Source organism: Chelmon rostratus, chromosome 21 (genome assembly GCF_017976325.1).
Source record: "Chelmon rostratus isolate fCheRos1 chromosome 21, fCheRos1.pri, whole genome shotgun sequence".
Taxonomy (NCBI): domain Eukaryota; kingdom Metazoa; phylum Chordata; class Actinopteri; order Chaetodontiformes; family Chaetodontidae; genus Chelmon; species Chelmon rostratus.
Window position 1 is genome coordinate 17,714,268 of NC_055678.1, and position 18,233 is coordinate 17,732,500.

The 18,233-nt window shown below is 42.2% G+C and overlaps 1 protein-coding gene across 1 annotated transcript; it reads right to left on the reverse strand.

Moving 5' to 3' along the window:
• Nucleotides 1–2,346: 2,346 nt before the first annotated feature.
• Nucleotides 2,347–17,629, reverse strand: LOC121625116 (germ cell-specific gene 1-like protein). The gene is made up of 5 exons (XM_041963174.1): nucleotides 17,329–17,629; nucleotides 16,149–16,196; nucleotides 12,835–12,987; nucleotides 3,343–3,454; nucleotides 2,347–2,647 (listed from the first exon to the last, which is right to left on the reverse strand). The coding sequence occupies exons 1-5, from the start codon at nucleotides 17,627–17,629 to the stop codon at nucleotides 2,347–2,349; spliced, it is 915 nt and encodes a 304-aa protein (XP_041819108.1).
• Between the last annotated feature and the right edge of the window lie 604 nt (nucleotides 17,630–18,233).

Genomic DNA, 18,233 nt, shown 5'->3' on the forward strand with positions numbered 1-18,233 from the left:
TTTCTCAAAAAAATTGAAAGTTGTTGGGTTTAAACCAAAAAGACGAGACACACTGATCTGCGCCAGTGTCAGAGTTAGACAACACTGACATCTTGTGGAGAATAAAGGAAGCATTTGAGGGCGGGGAAAAAGTCCAGCAGAGAACATGATAAAAACACGTTAATTCTTTATTATGATCTTCCCTCCTTGTTTACCTTTAAATAATAACTTTTCATAGAAATTTCTTCATATCAATATATTAGGTTGCAAATAATTATCCACAAAAAAGTTAACTAAAGAACACTACACAAAAAGTGCCACTGTAAATAAGTCTGACGTACACAAAAAGACACAACAGTCCATGCTTCAGTATATAGTGCAACCCAGGGTGATGAAATAGAATTTGAACTGAAACAGAATAAATCTTTAAGTTGTCTACAATAGATATCACTTCAAATTAAACAAATAAAATATGCAAATATACAATATACATTTTCAAATGCACTTAAAATGACTGGAAATAACAACAATCCTGCTCGGTGTTTCTCCATCAATGCAATTCTGCGTATACATACAGTAAGAAAAGTTATCAAGTAAATCTAACATAGAGAGCTTCAAAAGAGGTGTGCTCCTCCGGCTGATGAGTTTTGGCAGTTTGAACAGACAGCTACATGTTTCCTCTAATACAGTTATTAGTCGTAGAAACAGCGTTGCCCTCGTTAAAATGTTGTGAGCACAGAGCATGCTGTTTGATCAGAGGCATGCTGCTGTAAGTAAAGGCACTCAGCATGGCCTATAGGCATCCTCCACCCATTTTACACTCATTCTTTACATGCCTGCATGCCTGTGTGGGTGAAGCAACAGCCCTCTGGTCCACCTTGTTGCCACCTGTTACTTCCCTTGAATGGCGAGACGAAAACAAATACTGTTGTACAGGGATGAACACCCGATGAGGTTAAGCTACTTTAATGCTGTTTGGTTCACGTGTTGGGTGGCAGTCACTCCACTATACAGTATGTGTACCATATCAGAAGCAATATGCAGCGCTTCTTATCACTGGGCTGTCCAGCATTATGTATCTATAGCTGAGTGAGTCACAGAAAGTCATGGACGCACACCTTTAGCAACTTTGTACATTTTCCTCAATGAATAAAATCCAGCAGGCAGCGAGCCAAGAGGCGCTATATAGAGTCCTTACAGTGTGCTAGAGTGTTGGCTGAGGGAGACCACTGATCGGGCCACCGTCCTCTTCACAGAGCTTCATCTTTGTACTGAGGGTTCTGTTGTCACAGCGTTAAAGCACCGACCCTTCGTAGCAGTATTGCTTGAGAAGAGGTATAGGTCTGCTGTAAGTTTGGAGTAGTAGGGTGGATGTGGTGGCGGCTCCAGTGGTCCAAAGATGTGATGTTTGGTTCAGCACTGGTCTTTAAAGGTGCTATATGTAACATTTAAGCATCAATACATCATCACCGCATCAATTCGGAGACATTAGTATAGTTTCTGTAAACAACCGAGACCACTGCTTGAAAGACTGCAAACCTTTATCGTGCAATTTACGCTTAATGTGAACGTATTAACGTATACTAGCAAAGCACATAGGTGCCATAAAACACTAGTTCCCAACCTTCTGGCAGATGGCATTTGCTAGGAAACAAAATGACTTGGTGAACATTTGGCTGAATAATAATATTTTTATACTTTATTGGGTATTTTTGCTGTATAACTTTGGCATGTCTGTTTGTGCTCCATGTTAACCCACAACCACAGAAGTCTGTTTTTGAACTATGGTAGCTTATCAGTCCATTATCAACTACTTGGCAACTCAATCTGTGTTGCTATTACAGTTGTAACCTAGCTAGTTAACTGCTGCTGAACCTGAGCTAGCGAACATGTTGCTGGCTAGCTTCTGATGTTGTCACCTAGCTAAATATCAAAATCAAAAGTTTCTTGTTTGTTTCAGTCTCACCAATGTCATACACTGAAAATCCCACACAAACCCACCGTACGCTACCTACAGCACAGGATAGCAGCTAGCTGCCGAACAAAGTAAAACACCTAGCAAGCTAAGCACACAGCTATAATTCTCGGGACGCAAAAGAGAGCTAAAAGAAAAGTGAATAATGGACTCTCATTTTTAAATTTCCAAATTAATGGTAATGTTGCTCCATATCGGCTAGATGCTGAAACTGTTCGCTAACACGTTAGCCACATTCACTTCATATGTGTGTGCTATTCAGCTTGTTGGGGAGTAACACATCACCAGAGCTCTCAACCATGGTCTCATTTGGTTTACAGCAATTATATTATTGTACCACACTGAACATGACAATGACCTGCTGATGTTTGAAAATGCTACACGCAGCTCCTCTAGCAGTACTCCTCTCCCTGTGGGTCGGGCAGGTCATTGAGGTCCAGGAAGATGGAGGTGTTGGAGAGTTTGCGGCCGTTGGACGACAGGTCCAGCAGCTCCTCGGCCGTGCTCGGCACCGAGCTGATGTACATGTCCCACACCTGCTCCGGAGAGTCCAGCTCCAGCAGCTTCTGCTTGATCTTCAGGTTCTTCTCAATGTTCCTGCGCTTGTGCTTGAACTCCAGGATAGTTTTGGTGTAGCGGTTGATGGTGGTGACTGAGGACGCCATGCAGGCTGTGAAGGAGCTCCACGCCAAACTAAAGGAAAGAGACTCAAACAGTTTGTTCCCGCTAACCAAGACATTGTTCATTCAGATCAGCTGATAATGAAGAAAATATGTCCCGGATAATGTATTAATTGCTAAAGAGGTAATAAATCTCCTTCCAAATGAGCTGAAAATATACTACAAAACATTTTCAACGGATTCTAGAGAGCATTAGAAACAACAACAAAGGAAAATCTTAAAGGTAAACCTTAATGCACCAGGATGCAGTGATACTGTGTTGCTCACAACTTTGCAGTAACAGTTGGTGTTCGGTCCTTTGTTGTTTCAATATGTCTCTGCCACTGTGCACACTGCTAACTTCAGAAGGACATGATCTTCTCAGTTTATTCTGGAAGAATTTGCCCGCCCTGCACAGAGCCCTGACCTCAACCCCATCCAATGACTTTGGGATGAATTGGACCTAACTAAATGGGATCAACTCCCTGCAGGCTGGTTCCAACATGGGGTTTGGGAGATGGTATCTGCATTTTTTGCTAGTTCTGAAACAGTCAATACTCCCTAATAAGCTCCATCAAGACTTGTCTAAATGAACTAAGGTAACTACAGACGATTTGTTACAAAGCTCATCCTGTAAAAGTAAAGTATATAGTAAAGTACATCCACTGGTACCACGCAGTCTTCCTATATGTATGTGCTGGTTGTCAAAATGCTGTATGTGGAACTCACATGTACGACCAGCTGTAGTCCCATGTTTGAGGTTTCCAGTCCTCTGGGCCCAGGCTGACGGTCAGTTGGAAGGCCGTGGTGAACATCATGTGGGCCACCATACCCAACAGACCTGCCAGGCAGAGAGGGGACATGACGATGAGACAGAGATCCTGACATTCTCCTCTGAGACCAATCACTGCACTTCACTTCAGTCACCACTGGGTGGCAGTGTCATATTATGCTAGGTTGAATACACAATGAAAAGGCACGGTAAACCGACCTTCTGTGAGTGTCAACAGAATTAAATCTGTCATGTACCACATTTACATCCATATATAAGAGCCAAGCACCTATTTTATTTTCTGACAGCTGTACAAATAAGTTTCTCTTTCTTCCCTTTGCTTGCCATTGAAATGTAGGCTATAACACCACTTTTGAGCTCCCTTACTGCCACTGATGGAACGAAATACATTTACTCAACAACTATACAAAGTAAAATTCTGAGATATCTGTCCTTGACTTCAGTATTTCCATTTTATGTGACTTAACCTCATAGTTTTTACTCTCCTACATTTACTTCACAACTATAGTTACTTCACAAATTAAGATTTTACATAAAAAATCACACATAATAAGCTTAAAAACTATTCTTCCAACCTTTATTAGCTTGTGACCTCTTACAGAAAAGCAGTGTCTACTTGGGGCTCAAACAGTGAGTCTACATCTTAGACTTAAGCTTATTGCAGCAGAAATTACAACAAGTGCCCGTCCCAACTTTTTTGGATCGTGTTCCAGGCACAGTTTATCAGTTCGAACATTAGATATCTTGTCTTTCTTCTGAATATAATCACAAACCATTGCATTCTGTTTTTATTTACGTTTTATGCAGCATCCCAGCTTTTTTGAAATCAGGGTTGTAATTAAAGTATTTTTCATTCTAACAGAACCTCATTTGCTTACTATGAAAAAACAAGGTTATGCACAGGTTATATTTATGTTTCATTGGCAGCATATTTAAAAACTGTTTCACTTTTAGAAGGGGAAAGGCTTTTAGGATTAGCATCCAAGGTTTTTGGCAGCTGTAACAATGTGTGGTGTAATGTTAGCAGGGGTTGCTGGGGGGTAAACATCCCCAAATCCATGAAAGAGCAGGGCAGAGCTGCTGACGTTAACCTCTAATATGATATCATCTTGGCTTTCAGGGAAAGATTTTTTCTTACATAACCTGCGATGTATTTAGCTAGGGGGAGGCTGGAGAAGCGGCTTGTGATCGAAAAGGTCGCCGGTTCGATTCCCTCCCTCCATTAACCGACTGATGTTCCCTTGAGCAAGGCACTTAACTCCCCAATATGCTCCCTGGGCGCTTGAATGCAGCCCACTGCTCCTGTGTGTTTCACTGCATGTTGCATGGTGCATGTGTGTGTTTCAGTAAACCAGTGATGGGCTAAATGCAGAGAATAATTTCCCAGTTTGGGATTAGTAAAGTAAAAAAAAAAAAAGAAATGATGGTAATGGGTTTGGAATTAACGCCTGTGCGTTGTCATCATCCACTCCTCCAGTCAGTGCTCCTCATTGTCCTTTTCTCAAGTACACCTCTCTTTGTCTCTCCTTTTCCAGCTCTTGTGTGGTTTCCTCTATTCCCCATTCATTCATTTTTTTCCTTTTGTTGTTTTTTTCCCCTCTATCACGTTTCAGATTTAGTCAGCTGAAGCACAGGCTGTGGCTCTTCTCACGCTGGACTTCTCAACGCCCATAAAACAGAGCAGGAGCAAAAACCAGCATGTGTAGCCTACCAATCCGATTAGCACCTAAGCCGCCCAAATCCTCGGACTGAACAAGAGCGCACCGGATTCAGCACCAAACACCTAAATTCCCATCTCATCCCTATCAGTGCTCATGTTTATTCCTGAAGATATCCCAGTGCAATATTATCATAATGTTATTCAGATCAGTGGCAGCTTTGTGTCAGGATGAGTGGAACAAATCTGAGATCTGAGTCCTGGCACGTTCTGTCATGTGGAAATTATGCGTGTTCCGCTCGCACAAGGTCAGGTTTTTCCGCGTGAAGTCAATAAGTGTCAATCCAGGTTGTTTATGTTCAGTGCCAAAGCACTTAACAAGGACACACAGCATCACAGATGTGATGTTCCTTACACTCTTCAGCTGGATTACAGAGAGAGCGTGGTTTAGTGTCATCAATAAACATTGTCATGCCCAACAATGGCCACTAGAGGGAAGCACGGTTAACTATGATGTGATGGAATTCTGATCTATGAATAAATGAATGTCTGTTATTGTGAACAAGCCTTAATTTATTATTGTGACCTTTAGAAGCCCTACTTTAGTTTGATTCCTTTTCGTATTGTATTAATTTAATCCTGATCAACAGGATGGGAAAGCAGAAAAAAAAAGTGCTCCGCTAACTTACTTGTTTCTACATTATTCGATAGTTTCACCTCTAAGAAAACAAAACAAGAAAAAAAATCCCTGAACTGGTCACAACCGCATGGGACTGGCGACAAAAACAGATGTGGCCTCGTTTTAAAGGGCCCCACTCTGTGCGATAACAGTGATCTTGCACATTCACTGCATGTCACACTGTGGAAGACAAGCTTATTAAAATCTCAGTGTCAGCCTGTATGATAACAATTTTTAGACATGACGGACTGTGCGATGAATGCTACACTAACAATTACAAGTAGGCTTTAAAGACACAGTAACATAAGCTCCTCAGCCTCCGGGTTAAATTTTACCATCTAGGTTATGCTAAATATGTGCAAAAAAAATCTAAATCCCTCTCCTGTCTCTTCTTGGTGACTCATCTTGAAGTCGCTTGCATACAAATACGTTCATCCAATTAAATGTGATGTGGGCAGATTAACTAACGCCTCCAATCATATAAAATTGTCTGAGGGAGGTGTGGGTGGAGGCTACACCTACCATGCTGTATTTGCTAAGGCACTTCGGAAGGATTTGATTTGAATCTCTCTTAATTATGATATTCCCTATTCTTGTTTACCTCTGACGCTCTAACTTCTGTTTCCCTGTGTGATGCTTTCAGTGTCACCTTTGCCAGTGAATTCTGCATTAATTCATGTGGTAGACTGATTGGTTGGAGTTGGGCTGCCACCTCATACTGGCAGATGAAGAGGCACCGGAAAACTTTAAAGGGCACGTTGGAGACGCAGGTTGATATGCAGGAGTAATGATGCATAAAGAGATAACTAAAACTGAGGTGAAAATGGACCCCCAGGTAAAAGAAATTAAAGGTGGGGTGAGTCATTCAGACTAATATTTAATTGGCATCTCTTCTTCATCACAATGCAATTACATGTTGGCATGCCCCTCCCCTTATCCTGTGCTCGAGCAAGAATGCCACCTGTTGCTGATTGGCCAGACTAGCGTTGTGTGGCCCGGTCCGAGCCACTTCGTGTGTTTCCCATTTTTTTCAGTGCACACCCAGAACAGACAGCTAGCAGATCGTGAGGAAATAATTACTGAATTTCTAATTCAGTGACTATCTCTCTCCAGAATGACTCACCCCACCTTTAAGCTGAAGCAACAAGGAAAGAAAAAACTCAATGAAAGCTGCAGCCTCACAATAAGCTGCCACCTCCTTCCTCCCCTGAACTGCAGTGAAGGGCACTTTACCTTCAGTGTCACTTAAGTGGAACCTACCACTTGCACAGGTGAACATAGGGTGAACTAAACAGTGATCAAGCATTAAAATCAATCAAAATAATTTACAAAACACTGATGTAAAATTTAACTTAGTGCTGACATCACAATTTACCTACAGGAAGGAAGGAAGTGGATCCCTTTCAACAGCTTTGAATCCTTTGATTTCACAATGAAACAAACAATTAACAAATAATCCTGTGTTATTTATATAACCTGAATAATTTTTTTATTGGATATAATTTATTGAATAAACTGAAACATTAGACCAAAATGAATAATCATTATTAAATCATTCCCATCATTTAATAGTAATGGAAAATAAACAGAATAAATATGATACATTAGACAGAAACGAGGGGTCTGACTGGCCGGTTGACTAGCTAGACTGCATCAGATTCCTATCTCTGCTTTTAACTTTGGTCTGAGACAGCAAAACATTGAGGGATGGGAGCTTTAAGGGAACACAAACAAACAGTTGGGAATCACTGTTCTATTCCATTTCCCTTTGGCATATCAACATAGTTCATTATCATTACAACATGCAAATACATTACAGCTTGAGTGGCTGTAAAAAGTTTTTTTTTAACATGGTAAAATGAATCAGAGTGTCTCTCTCATCATCTCCCAGATGATTGGCAGCTATAATAAAGGTTAATCTGGTCCCTTCTATTGTTCCCCTGCACCTCATTACCATAACCACTCTCAATCTATTCACCTCATTAAAAACAAAAGCAAGTTTTCAAAGCCTCCCTCAATTCAAACATTTTACAAGCACACTAAACCCTTTGTGATAAGCCTGGGAGGCAGTTTAAGCCAATGGGCTGGGACAGACGCTAAAACATCTTTCTCACAGGGATGAAAATTACGCTCAGCGTGTACTTCAGGGTTCACCTCTCCGTTTATGCAAACAGCTCACTTCTCCAGACAGTGAGTCATGTATAAATAAAACATAACACACGCGGACGAGGCTGACAGGTTCACTTACTGTTCGAGTGAAAGTTAGAGCGGGCAAAATGCCAGGGCGAGGCCGTGAAAACACAGCTCATTCAAGCTTGAGTTTGAGAGGCTTCACCAGCCGGAGAGCGTGCCGGGTTCAGCTCCTGTCAGCTAAAGATGAAAAGTTGAGGACACCACGAATGGATGACTGAATTCATCTCTGTTGAGATTTACTGATTGCGAGGATGGTGTCAGCTCCATAAGAACCTATGGGCTGACCCTGCCACATGTAGAATGCACCAAAAACCTAAATATTTTCTGGCAACTTTTCTTGTCCTGTCATGCCGGGATGAGGAGCTGGAGTTGATTTTTTTCTGTTAAGGGAATTTGCACTTGGTTGCTAAGGGCCTTGTAAGATTTCCAGAAAGCACGTGGGAGCTAGTTAAGGCATCTTTCACATTGTTGCCTATACCTGTTTTGACGCCAAAAATATTTATTTGCTTTATTTGCTCAAGCCCTCATTCAGAGGGGGAGATGAATTAGCCTTCTTGAAAAACTGCAAATTAAAGCTGCACTCATTGATATCTTTCAATAATGGGGTCAAATGGCTACATGTAATGTGAAAAAGGCTTATCTCCCGACTCTGCAATTAGCTTTAAATTCATAGAGCGTTTTAGTGTCTTTTGGTACATTTGGTACTTTTTGGTTGTGGTTCACTTTCACCACTCTCATTAACCTCATTCGTAGCAGCAGCAGGCAACAGCAGACAGACAACGTCAGCTGCTAGCTGGTGAACTTAGTGGAGCATTTAGTGGCTAAAAGGTCCCTTATTTTCCTCACGAGTTGGTTGAGACAAAAACAGAGCTCCATCTGGATGCTGATATTGCTCTGTCGCTGCTGGATGTGCAAAGTGGCAACTGTTGGCCAGTGGCTGATAACACGTCAATGCTGTGTTTGCTGCTAGTTCCACTCCCCCTAAGTGACCAAAAGAAATCAAGTAATGCAGGTTTGAGGAACACAACTTGTTGAGCAGTGACCAAGAAATGAATGAAAAACAAATGAACAACTGCTATAGCAAAGACAATGATGACTCACTTGAAAACAGATGCATATATACTAATGAGCCAGTGTCTAATGATCATACACAACCATCTGTGCCTTATGAATTGTTCCTGATTAGCTCTGAATCAGCAGCTAAATGACAAGTGGTTAATGGACTCCTCTTACATATCAGATGTTTGTGCAGAGCGCTTTACAGTCCCTCACATTCACCCCCACACATTCCCCTTTATCCTTGTCATAGGACAGGACAAGTTTATGTGCTCTTAATATCATGATCAAAATGCTTTTTTTTTAAATTCTGCTCAATATGTATGTCATACGTACGTAAATTACTACAAAAACATGGTGTTCATTTGATGGGATGATGCTTAGGTTACAAGAGGTGACAGAAAGATGGTCATTCATTCTGAAGTCTCATTAAGTAACTGAGGCCGGTTAAAGGATCATTCCAAGACAAAAACCTGCCTGTGGCTCGCAGCCCACAGCCCACTGATGCCTTTTGATGATGTAAATCATTGAAAATTAGTCATAAATATATAATATATATTTTAAAGACTGAGTAATTTCCTGCTACTAAAACTGGGCGCCGTAGTGTTGAATTAAACATTACTCAAACAGGAGTAAACAGTGCATTTGTTAGGGACTATTTTCAGCTGCGGATGAATACACATGTATGCACATGCAGCAGGATGGTATATGTGGGTCTGACTGACTGATTCTTGCTTGCCTCTTGCTGACTATTCTGGATTTTATGTTCCTTATTGCTTCCTGCCATTAAAGAAGTAGATGTGTCATTTCCAGTTAACTGTACATCAAGAACAGACGCATGTCACATGACACCAAGCAGCAAGGCCACAGCCTCTCCATTGTTTCACACGCCAGCAAGATCAAAGGGGACTTAGCTGACTCTGTACTTGGTCTGAAATCAAAGCATTAGGCAGACTAGGAGAATCCTATCTCTAACACCAAGCTGATCAATATGCAACCTCAGGCCCAGCAAGGTTTAAATATCTCATGTTTCTGCAAAGAGCTTCTCCAGATCTTTGTCAATGGAGTCAGTGTTGCAAGATTATGTAAACTTTGTTTGCTGATCAGGGGCGTTCCTTCATAGACATAGTGTTGGATGCTTCAAGCGAGATAATACTTGCTGATCTCAGGATCCAGGAACACGACAGTCACATAAGTCTATTTGGACTTCACTCTCCTTACCTAAACCCAACTCATTCCCATATCCCCACATGTCCATTATGACTTTTGGTCACAATAACATTTAATCACAATTCAACAGAAAACATCTCAAACACTCGTCTTTTAATCTGACACACAAAGCAGTCCCCTGGAAACTGCTGTGGCCACGGTAACAATACACCTACCAACACTGTGAGGTCAGTGGGGTTGCCAGGTTTGGTGCACTCATGCCTGTACAGACACCTATACCAGAACCTGTGTACTTACAGCTGTTTGGATGGATTAGCAGCTGTTCATCGAGAACTACCCCCACAGCTCTGTTTATGGCTATCATCTAGCTAGTCTTTATTTTAGGCTACGCTAATCCCTACCCAGCTCCAGACCTGACACACATCTGCTAATAAGTGCTTTTGAGGTTAGCAGTCAGCTGGAGGAACCTGGAAGCTTTTCAGCACTTAAGAGAAGGAGGTGTGATTACACACATAATGAGGTTAGGTTAGGGTTGGAGTTACATTTCAACTCGAAGGGCGTCTTCATCTTAAGAAAACACTTGTGCATAATCAAAGTTTTTAGTTGTCGGCTCCATACCTGATTGCTCTGTTTTTTTAGGCTCCATGCTGACAAATGCACAGAGATTCCCTCGTCAGTCCATGAATTGAGGAATTCAGGCTATTCCAGAGTGAAAAGGCAGCCTCGCTGGGACTACCTGGGTGTTTCTAATGAAATAGACACTGTGCATATGGTGTTCATCAAAGAACATGTTCAAAGTGTGGACTCGGGGTGTACAGGGAGTACAATTCTTCAGCCTATGGCACTTTTAGACATTTCCTGAACCCGACCAATCAAGTCACTAAAACGCTGCGAGGCATCGCCATAGAGCAGAGTATCTTTCACTGCTGATTCACTGCCCCGAGTGTGGCGGTCGGGATCACTTTCACAGAGCGGATTAGAGAGAAGGTCATTGTTAAGTCCTCCGCCGAGAGAGGGAGACAGGCAGCGAACCGGCTGGAAATCTTCTCAGCGGCAGAGAGGCTGCAACTGGCCTGATTGGCCACATCCCAGCAACGAAATGTAATGAAGAACTTCATTGTTTTTTATGCTCAAACTGAAATCAAATAAAACATTTCCCCCTAAGAAAACAGTATATATCTTTAATTGTACATTTATTTATTTTTTTTGCAAAGAATAAATGTAATTATTATATATCTTCCTGCAGTGACAGCACAACCTACATTAGTGTTCTCCAAATCTTTGGTTCCAAATGGCAATGTCACTGCTCACTTTGGAGTAATTTAGTGAGATTCAGGGGCGGTTTAGGGGTACGTGGGCTCATTCCATCAAGAAATATTGCAATATCAGTAAGTGCCACATGAATGAAGTACTATTGTTATTATTATAATTATTAGTATTAGTATTATCTTTATATTACTTCAAACACACAATTAACGTTCAGCTGTATGAACAAATGAAAACTTTGCCTGAACTGCAATTTTATTTCACATGATTCATTTAAGACAACCTTAAAACCTTCTGACTGAAATGCATTTAATAATTCAGAAAGCAAAATCACCACCAGTGCAAAATAAGTACAATTACCAGCTGCCAAAGTTTCTGACAGACAAAACAGAAATTCTCCATCAAGTTTTGAATTAATATTCCAGCTACTGCATATTTAAAATAAGAGCTAATAAAAGAAAGGTTATTATCAGCTGCCACTGAATGAACAGCTGGGTAAAGTTATGTATCAGGCACGCCTCCAGGGCTCTGCCATCCTGCGGCACTCGTTCTTGTTTGGGATTTGGGGGACGGGTTGGGCCAGACCTGACACCTCTTCAGTATCATCATTATTATGGCGCCATCTGTTATGTTATTTGGCTTTCTAAGACATTTTGATGTCCAGGAAATGCTTTCTAACATAAGTAATGGTAAACCTACACTGTGAGAGCAATTTGGGAAACAATTTCTAGTTTTACAACTGAGTTTTAAGTAAATGTATCTGCTTACTTGCTTCATTTTAGTGTCCTGAGTGGGGTAAGGGTAAGAAATCTGGTCACTGGAAACTATCCCAACCCTTTTTTGTTGTCAGGGGAGTTGAAGTTGTATTGAGCTATGACTTATTTCAAAAATATTTCCCATGTCATGTCTAGAAATTTCCAAATTCCACTTGTACAGACCGAGTTTGCAGCCTGTGTGTCACCTGATTATAACTTTTAAATATACAACTGCACTATTCTGTATAACCTCACCAGAACTGACTAGAAAAGAGGACAAAACTCGTTCAACACAAACGACCAACAATAAATGCAACAAGAAATGTTGGTACAGAAATGAAATAACCGGCACTTGAGCAGCGGAGTAACACATAAACAAATCAGACATCACAGAGGTGTGAAAACAATATAAACTCCACAGCAGCTGCAGCCACAAGCACACATTTCAAAGCACAGAGAGCTGCACAGGTTTGCACACTGTGTAGCACGCACACATTCTCTTTTGAAAAATGGAAAAGTGTGCACGATAGCTACAGTATCGCTAAAGTTGAAAATTTTCTCACAGGAAAATTGAGGACAATTTAAATTTCAGTTTTCATTATCGGGATGCTTTTGATGGCACAAAGACGGCAGACATCGTGACGCCACTCACCTGAGAGCACAGTGAATATGGCAGCGAAGGCGTTGAGCTTGAGGCCGTCGATGACATTACCAAAGTGACACACCTCTATGGACATGAGGATGCCCCCGGTGGCCAGCAGGAGGATGTACAGGCACTCCGCGACAATGCACAGCCACAGCACTCCTATGGAGAGAGTTGGTTGTGACAGAGGAATAGCAAAGAGGAGGCATAAGAGACATATTCATGTTGTGGGGGCGCGGATGAACACGGCTGAGTGAATGACGGAGCGGGTGTAGTGCTAGGAACTGAAAGCGAAGCCAGATGGGGGGTTGGGGAATTGAGAAAGAATATGGATAAGCAAGGGTAAAGGGAGAGGAAAAGATGGAGGAAGGGCGAGAAGAAGCAGTCAGGAAAGGTGGACCGGTGACCCCATCACCCATATCATTAACCTTCACAGACAGAGGAAGGATATATGATCTACCAAGAGACGTACAACATCCTGAGCTCAGGCTGGTGCTTGTGGTAGGACAAAATATCAGCGGATTTAAAAACCTGTAGATGTAAGCTGTGGTGTAATTGCATATATCACCCAAGGGCAGGTAGTTATTGTGTGGTTAATTAATCACCAGGTGGACTGAAGTAATATGCCTGTTACCCAAAATATCCCTGTATGAATTATGAATAGAGTTACATCCCTCAGCTAAGAAAGTTTTTTTTACCTGCTGTAAAGTGAATTCCACACCCCTAAAAGATTTCTTTAATTAAAATTTATAGCAGGAGGGTGGAGAGGATTAAGGAAAATGTTATTAGAGGACGTTTAAAGCCTGGCCGCAATTAAGTGCATTTCGTAAGAGAGTTTCCTCTCATTTTGCTTTGATATATCTGATATTTTAATCATGTGATGCCAGCATGCGGTGGAGCGGCGTGCAGATGAAATCGCAGCAAAAGAGGCCGAAGCTCTCAAGTGAATGTAAAGTGATTGGTGCCAATGCAGCTGTGTGATAACAGATCACTACAGTGTCTAAATGCACCAGCATCCAAGCTGATCTCAGATTATCTAAATTATCTAAAAAGGCTAAGTCAGTTCCTAAAACGGCTGGGCGCTGGGCGTTTTTAGCAAACATTATTCACACAGCAGGAAACAATGCATTTATTGGGGACTATTTTCAGCGATGGATTAATCCACAGCTGTGGCCCACTGCACCAGCTATGTGTAAGCTCTCCCTTAAGTTTAGGTGCAAACTCCACACTAGATACTTGAAGCTAGTTAGTTTGATTTTAATGCTGTGTTGTCGGTTGGTTGCACCATGGACACATAAGATTCATCTTGACAACTCTGACGTAAAGTCCAAACCAATACTGCTGCAGGAAATGACGTTTTCACTTCCTGCGGCCAAGCATTGAAAAGCACTTTTCTTAATGCAGTGTTTATTACCATCTTGTCTCTCGTTTCCAGTCATCGTTGAACACTTTGCTATGCAATAGCAAGCAGGCAAGTTATTTTGTATTTGTATTTGTAATTCTAAAGTTATCTAACCTTTTATATTTCCAGTTAGTTTGTGTGCTAGTACAGAGGACGTGTTACCAAGGCAAAAATCCAGTGTAGTTTGTGAGTTATCCCACCTTTCAAACACATAAGCCACGCCAACTGCTATTTTATGGAGGACCTTACACCTACTGAGGGCTAGGTGTAAAATGTTAGATGTAGCTTATGCCTATGTTGGAACTATTTCTGCTGGGGCAACCCTTAAAATTTTAGTAGCACGTAAACTCTGTCCTAAGTCAGAACTTTGAGCTTTGGTGGTTGGTGCAACCCACTTCTGGTGTTCCACCGGCTACATGGGCTATGTGGGATTGACTAACGAAGGAGCAGGCAGAGGCGAGCAGACATTTATGGTGTTTATGAGCTTTTCTTATGCTTTCACTTTTCGTCTAGCAACATAATCAGGTCAAGATTTCAGTTTGTCCAAAACTTAATAAATGCTGCATAAACAATAAGAAACCCATTAATTTCTCATTTAATAAGAGGATGTATTTAATGATTTACTATTACTATAAAACACTGTAAAGGGCAGTGTTATTAAATACTTATTCTAGATTAGAAGCTCATGACCTCAACAGTTTTTTCTGGCAGCTAAACATTTTTCTCTGACACTGTTCTTCAGGTGGCTCACCATGACAGTCAAATACAAATGTTGGACCTCGCAGAAGCATTAGCATGGCTTTAGACCTTTAGTCTTATTAGTAGTTTTGGACAACAACTGAACTCCGTGGAACAGAGGAACCCGGGCAGCATTCATTACGATACATTCATTGTTGATTTTTGTCTTTCCATGGGGTTTATTGTCGACTGTAAGAGAAACACACAACATTCCCACCCTTGTCCTTTAAGGATGAGTATACCATCTTCCTGTGCAAGAGCCAGAAAACTGCTGACATAAACATTTCCCAGAAAATGAGAAAGCCTGGATGAGACTGACGCAGCTACTAGCTTCTTGGAAGCTGATTTACAGAAATAACCACTTTTAAATCATTACAATACTTTGATGGCCAAACCGCTCCTGGCAACCTCTACTGCAGCTTCTTCCATGGCAACTGAAACATGGACGCTGCCCAAACAGAAAACGGCTAACATGAAGTGAAAGAAACAGTCTGATTATCAGGCTAAACATTGAGGACGTGGATGGAAAGCAGGTTTCAGCACGGGAGGACGGCTGAGGAGACCTATTAGAGGACATGTGACCTTATGGAAGTGATTGATTTGCTGAAACACCACTTTACATATTACCAAACAGTGCAACTGATCCACAGCTCTGTGGCATCACCCCACCATCAGCCATAGATTGCGCAAAGGCAGTGAGGTTGGTTTAGCCCTGGTGTTATGTTGTTGACTTGATCAGCAGCGATACTACAGGTTAGTGCCTCAGTAGGGCATCATAGTCCTGCTTTCATTTCAAGTAGCCAGCGGTAAACCTGCTGATGGGAGGCTGACAGATGTTCTAACAGCTGTCTGCTTGATACAAAGACACTGTCAGTATTTCATCCCAGTGACAAAAGATCCTTTTCCAAAATGTCCACTTCAGTGGAAATGGGCACCACAGCGCTGAGCAGCTTACTGTGAGTGGTCAGAAAACAGCCCTTAATGTTGAGAGAGCGACCCATTCCAGACCCTAAAAAAAAAACAAAAAGCCTTGTGCTTTTCTTCTCTGTCTCTCACGACTCTTTAACCCATGTGAGCAGCACTGTGAACTTTTTCATGAGAGTGGGTGATTCTGCACCCGTGCAATGTATGGCCACATGCTACTGAATTAGTGATGGACTGCGTGCATGAACTGTGTGCATACCTCTTTCATTTGAAGGCGCAACATAAAGAAAACTCCTGCATTTTTCACCTGGAAAAGATTAGAAATTAGTCATTTCATTGACACTCATTGACAGTACTACTCCAACATGCTGATAGGAGGAACAGGAATTCATCTGTAATCTAACAGTGATTCGGATTGGGACAACAGGTAGCCTACGTGTGTCAAAGACAAAGCTGTGATGTGAAAAAAAAAATCACCATTTGATCCAATCTGTGCAGGGATTTCCTTTCTGTGTCTGTGCCACTTCCCCCCAGCATGTCAGACTCTCCTGCCTCAAATCCAGCTTGTAGCAGCGTGCTGGCCAAAAAATTCTGTGGGATTTCACTGCCAACAGAACAAACGCTCGCATGGCGGTCTGGAGACAGACACGGATACTGACACATATTCCTAGATCCACAGCTGGGGGGGACGTGCAACTCTCAGCCGGCTAATCTGGAACAGGCCAATAAATCACCTGAACAGCGTTCACAGTAGCAAATGCTGTACGTAAGAGAAGAAACCATCAGCTCTGAAGTGGAGATAATAAACCTTTAATCTAGTTTTTTCCATGTTTTTTTCTGAGACATTAAAATGAGCTTCAATGATTATTTGATTAATCAGATGACATATAGTTAACCAGCAACTACTCATTTTTAAATTGGAATTGCCAATCTGGTTTCAGCTTCTCAAAGGTGAAAATAAATTGCTTTTCTTACTGTATGAAAGAAATAAATATCTTTGGGTTTGGGGATTGTTGTTCAGACAAAACAAGCAAATTGAATATCAGAATATCAATGTCAAAATTGGAAAATGGAAAAAAAAAAAAGAAATATTATGAACCTACCATCCCCATCCCTTTTACTAAAACCTTGCTATGAAAGTCCATCATCTGCATCTACTATTCTTAGATGACCTGTTTGATGCGCAGGTGTTAAAATGAAGGATTATGCGCCTCTGATGATATTTTTCATCTAACTTTCAAATGATTTTCTGAGATTAATCCCGAGACCTAGTCTGTCATAAAGCAGGATTACTTTTTTTATTATTGGAAAATGCTGCCAGAAGCAGGACTTCTTGTTCTGAGTAACTGGATCGACGTGCCTTTCCATGACGCACCTCTCCGCGCGCGCAGCCCGCGCGCCCCCCCTCAGCCCGGTGCCTTTTTCCTCTCCAAACTTACCGGTCATGTTGATGTGCTGCTCGCAGGAGAACCAGATGCCGGTGTGAAACTTCCTCATCACGTACTTATCCTCCCCGGTCTCCCAGATGTACTGCACCAGCCGCGTGTCGTTGATGTTGGAGCTGTTGAACCTGATGCAGAACGACTGCTTGGTGGTGACCGGGCCGGTGCAGAACGGCTTCACCACTTTCCGCGTTCCCTCGCACCAGTAGCTGGTGGTGAGAGCCGAGACGGCCAGGAACAAGGCGAGGAAGTTCAAGGTGAGAGCCAGCGACGCTCTCCGCCGCCGGTCTATCCCCATAACGGCGACCGGAGGAGTGAAGACGCCTAACTTAATCCCTCGCCTTGTATGACACCGGATTCTGGCGACTTCTCTCCCTCAAATCCTCATAATCCGGTTATTCCCGTTAATATCCGCGGCTAATTATCGCGGCGCGTCTGGCCCCGGCAGTGCGCCTCTCACATCTGCTCTGCCAGCGCTGCTGACTCTCTCATTTTGTAGGCTGGCCCCCCTCCCGCCCCCATACCTGATACACCCCCTCATTCACACACGCACACACACACACACACACACGCCTCTTCTCAGCCTCATATCACGGAGGAGCAGCGGAGCGCATGTGGCTCTCTGAGGGCTCTTGATGAAATTCCTCTTGTTAAAATAATCACATAAAACTCCAGACAAAAAAATATATATATAATGTGGCTTTTCTCCAAACAACTTTTGTCAGAGGTCTTCTTAAGTCTTGCTGTTTCCAAGGAAGCTGCACTTGTTTCAGGATCAGCATCTGAGTGATGCAGATCGCTTGTTCGAGGCTACTAAGGACTCACCTGCAGCGATGGGCAGCCCAGAGAAGCAGAAACAGGCTGCACTGAAAACAGGTGGCGTCACGCCGGCTCAGTTTGTT

Excerpts from the sequence above, each read along its gene's own strand:
- LOC121625116 (XM_041963174.1), bottom strand. The coding sequence starts at position 17,629 with ATGGGGATAGACCGGCGGCGGAGAGCGTCGCTGGCTCTCACCTTGAAC. Across the intron at positions 16,197-17,328 it reads GCAGCACATCAACATGACCG|GTGAAAAATGCAGGAGTTTT; the intron begins GTAAGTTTGGAG and ends AATCTTTTCCAG. Across the intron at positions 2,648-3,342 it reads GACTACAGCTGGTCGTACAT|TTTGGCGTGGAGCTCCTTCA; the intron begins GTGAGTTCCACA and ends TCTTTCCTTTAG.